Source organism: Drosophila elegans, unplaced genomic scaffold, assembly GCF_018152505.1.
Source record: "Drosophila elegans isolate 14027-0461.03 unplaced genomic scaffold, ASM1815250v1 contig_229, whole genome shotgun sequence".
NCBI classification, from domain to species: Eukaryota; Metazoa; Arthropoda; class Insecta; order Diptera; family Drosophilidae; genus Drosophila; species Drosophila elegans.
Genome location: NW_024545601.1, coordinates 1,066,015 through 1,070,291, shown reverse-complemented (window position 1 = coordinate 1,070,291; position 4,277 = coordinate 1,066,015). Strand labels below are relative to the sequence as shown.

General features: G+C 55.2%; 1 protein-coding gene across 1 annotated transcript; it reads right to left on the bottom strand.

The window, feature by feature from the left end:
- Positions 1-524: 524 nt before the first annotated feature.
- On the bottom strand, positions 525-3,987 carry LOC121467200 (protein FAM71B-like). The gene is made up of 3 exons (XM_041708534.1): positions 3,690-3,987; positions 959-1,278; positions 525-887 (listed from the first exon to the last, which is right to left on the bottom strand). Exons 1-3 carry the CDS (start codon positions 3,985-3,987, stop codon positions 525-527), a joined length of 981 nt encoding a protein of 326 aa, XP_041564468.1.
- Positions 3,988-4,277: the final 290 nt, after the last annotated feature.

The window sequence follows — 4,277 nt, the reverse complement described above, 5'->3', positions numbered from 1 at the left end:
CATTCCTTTTCAGTGGCCGAGTAATTCTTTTCCGACCCGTTTAGGGTCCGGCTGGAATATGAGATCACCCGCTCACCCTGGTCGGAATTTTGAGTGAGAGTGGCACCCAGCCCATAATCGCTGGCATCGGTCTGCACCACAAACGGCTTTGTAAAATCCGGGCGACCAGCCTTGCCTTGACAGCTTCAAAGACCTGCTGGTGGTCGTCGGTCCATTTCCATTTGACACCCTTTCGGAGAAGGGCGTTCAGCGGATGCACTAGCGTGGCAAAATCTGGCACAAAACGCCCGTACCACGACGCCACTCCCAAATACTGCCGCAGTTCTTTGGCAGTTGCCGGTGGTTTTAGCAATGCGACATCATTTCGGTTCCAATTACCTGGTCCAACGCCTGCTGGAATGTTGCTGATGCCGAGTGTAAACCAAAAGGCATAACTTTCCATTGAAAAAGGCCTTTCCCTGGCACTGTGAATGCGGTGTACTGCCTGCTAGATGCCTCCAACGGTATCTGCCAGTACCCGTCCTTTAAGTCGAGGCTGCTGCAGCGGCGGCTGCATCTGCTCCTCCGGCGACTGCAGCTGGTCCTGCGGCGGCTGTGGCTGCACCTGCGGCGGCTGCTCCTGCGACGGCTGCTCCTGTGGCGCCTGCTCCTGTGGCGGCTACTCCTGTGGCGGCTGCTCCTGCGGCGGCTCCCAGAGTGCGGCCTCCTCTGCCTCGCCGTCTCTCAGCCTCTGCTGCCACGCGGCGACTACTGCCCTCCTCCCCACCCGCCGGGCCTCCCATTGGCGGACAGTGACCGCCCTCGCTTCCAGGATGCGGGCCCACTCCTTGGGCTTGCCCGACGGTGGTATCAGCCCTAGACAGATCCTCCCGAGCCCTGCCGTCGCCCTGCTCAACCGGCGGAAGATCATCCGATCCCTCGCAGCTCGCCGCGCCGCTTTGTCCTCGTCCGAGGACACCTCGGGACTGACGGTCTCCGTCCCCACCTCCTCCTCACTGGCGTCCTCCGGTACACTCTCATTGGAGGAGATGGCGACGACCTCTGCGATCTCCGTCGCGTTTGTGCCTGCGTCCTCCTCCTCGGACGGAAACTCTATGTCCGAGATTTCGCCCGTGGACTCCTTGTCAATCTCGCTGACTGGTGACAGGGATCGCGACACCAGGGGGGACGCCAGAAGCTGGAGGACGGAATCGGAGTCCCGACTGGCTGTTACACGGGCTTTCCGCTCTGTGCCCGTGTAATGTTTCAAAGTAACGGTGCCCTCCGTGTACACGCCTCCTACGCAACCCGTGCATGTGTGCGTTTAGCCGGTAACGGTGCCTACGGCTTTTTAACTCTCCCTGTCCCGCTCTCGCGCTCCTGAGTGTGTGCCTGTGTATGTGTGCTTGACCGTTAATTTCGATACCGTGTATCGTGCTCCCCCTTTCTTCGTTTAGGGTAGAGTGCTCCTCCGATACGCCGGATTTGTTGAGACTGTCCCTCTTTGCTTTGCGGTTTTAACTGGCCTATGTGTGTTTTTCTTTCTTTGCCCGTGTGTTCGTGCCCCAGGTTGCAAATAACCGGAGAGTCGAAATTAATTATTTTAAACGGTCCCTCGTATCTGGGGTCCAGTTTCGCCGCGAATCCTTCTGCCACCTTGGATAGATGGTGCTCCTTGGCCCATACCGTGTCTCCGATCTGTGGTTTCCAAGGGCGCCTCCGGAGATTGTAGTGGCCGCCTTCTCCATGTTCCGTCTGACCAGCTCGAAGTTTTCGTTTATTTTTTCGCATTTTCCGACGGGGTCTGGGTTTCCCTTCCTGTGCCGGTGGTTTCTTCATCAAATAACGCGCTCGGTAACCTGGGCGCTTTACCCTGCGTGACGAATGCCGGTGAATACCTTGTGGACTCGGCTACACTAGTGTTCACGGCCAGCTACAATTCTGGCCATTTCTCGTCCCACGTTCTCTGGTCTTGTCCGGCGAACTGGGCGATCATTGTTTTTACCGTTCTATTGGCTCCCTCCGTGGGATTTTCTTGTGGCGTGTACGGGGCTGTGAACTGGTGCCGCTTGAACGCCCTGCTCGTGAATTGCATCCCGTTATCGGTGATCAAGACCTTCGGCACGCCGTACCTTGAGACAATCCTTTCCCGGATTGCCTTTTCCAGCGTGCCTGTGGTAGCCCTACGCATTGGCACTATTTCCGTCCACTTCGAGAACCGATCTACGAGCACTAGTAGCATCGAGTTCCCGAGTTTCGACCGAGGAAGCGGCCCAACGAAATCGGCGCATACTGTGGCCCAGGGCTCCTCAGGGATTTGTGTGAGCATTTTGCCGGCTGCCTGGAGCTGACTGGGCTTGTACCTGAGGCAGCTCTCACAGTTCCGCACGTGCTTCCTAATGTCGCGGTGCATGCCCGACCAATAATACCTCCCTGCCACCCTCGCGATCGTCTTCCGGCTGCCCATGTGTCCGGCCGTCGGCATATCGTGGTTCTCGGCCATGACTCGCTGCCTTGACCCGATTGGTACGCATAGCTTCAATGCAACCACATCCTCGTTGCCCGCTCTGTGAGGAATGTACCGGTACAGCCGGTCGGCCTCCACTAAATAGTCCGGATATTTTTGGGGGATCTGTGCTATTTTGCCCCTTATGTCCCTTATCCAGCTACATTCGGCTTGTTTTGCTGGCTGACCAGGTGGCTTCGTTTTCAACCTTCGGCAGGTTTCAGGTAAGGGCTGCCGCGACAGTGTGTCCGCTACAATATACAGCTGGCCTTTCCTGTATGTGATTTCGAAGTCGTATTGCTGGAGCTCCAGTGCTCACCGCGCGATTCTTCCGGTCGGGCTCTCGATGCTATTCAGCCACTTCAGGGCCATGTGACCTGTTATCACTTTGAAGTGGTATCCCTCCAGGTATGGCTTTAATTTCCTTATGGCCCACACGATTGCTAAACATTCCTTTTCAGTGGCCGAGTAAATCTTTTCCGACCCGTTTAGGGTCCGGCTGGAATATGAGATCACCCGCTCACCCTGGTCGGAATTTTGAGTGAGAGTGGCACCCAGCCCATAATCGCTGGCATCGGTCTGCACCACAAACGGCTTTGTAAAATCCGGGCGACCAGCCTTGCCTTGACAGCTTCAAAGACCTGCTGGTGGTCGTCGGTCCATTTCCATTTGACACCCTTTCGGAGAAGGGCGTTCAGCGGATGCACTAGCGTGGCAAAATCTGGCACAAAACGCCCGTACCACGACGCCACTCCCAAATACTGCCGCAGTTCTTTGGCAGTTGCCGGTGGTTTTAGCAATGCGACATCATTTCGGTTCCAATTACCTGGTCCAACGCCTGCTGGAATGTTGCTGATGCCGAGTGTAAACCAAAAGGCATAACTTTCCATTGAAAAAGGCCTTTCCCTGGCACTGTGAATGCGGTGTACCGCCTGCTAGCTGCCTCCAGGCCAAAAAAATTTATTATTATCTGCCAGTACCCGTTCTTTAAGTCGAGGCTGCTAATATATTTAGCTTCTCGGAGTTGGTCCAGGATGTAGTTGATCATCGGCATTGGATATGCTTCCTTCACGGACTTTGCGTTGATCTGCCTGAAATCCACATAGAGCCTCCATTTCCCGGTCTTCTTCCTCACCATAACTATTGGTGAGCTGTACGGACTCCTTGACGGTTCGATGCAGCCCTTTTCAAGTAGCTCGTCTACTTTGGCGTTGATCTCGCCCTACATTTTTGGTTTCTTCGGAGAGTACCGCTGTTTGACCGGCTGATCGCCTTGCAGATTGTCCAGGCTCTCCAACTCTGTCTTTCAAAACTGGTCCACATCCATTTCCTTCGCGGCTTCGCGTCACCTGCTCCCAGAACTCCAGTGGCTTATCGTTGCCGTAATACCGAAAGTTCCACTCCCGGACTTGCTTGGCCACCTTGGCGTATTCCTGCGGATGTGGCCGTACGCTTTCTTTTCTCTCGCGGTTGCTTTCTCGCTGCCTGCCGTCGCTTGCCATGCTCTGAATATCCAGGCTTGCTATAAGGCCTTCGGCATCTGCGGTTGTTAGTTTAAATTTCGGGACCGGCAGCTTCCGGAATTTCACTTCCAGACCTGCCACTAACTCTGCCACGACCGGGTCTTCTGCTATGCGGTCCACCGTCTCTGCCAGGGTCTTCCTCATCGCCTCTTCCGAGCCCTCGAGTTCTATTCCCAGAACATTGCTTACCTCGGCGAAGTCCTCCTTCCTGACATCCTATATAACTTAATATTAAGTCCCCTTACGTTTTGATAGGCTGGAAATATAGA

Excerpts from the sequence above, each read along its gene's own strand:
- LOC121467200 (XM_041708534.1), bottom strand. The coding sequence starts at position 3,987 with ATGGCAAGCGACGGCAGGCAGCGAGAAAGCAACCGCGAGAGAAAAGAA. Across the intron at positions 1,279-3,689 it reads AGGGCGAGATCAACGCCAAA|GAGGCGTGTACACGGAGGGC; the intron begins GTAGACGAGCTA and ends CGGGTTGCGTAG. Across the intron at positions 888-958 it reads CGGAGACCGTCAGTCCCGAG|GGCGACGGCAGGGCTCGGGA; the intron begins GTGTCCTCGGAC and ends CCGGTTGAGCAG.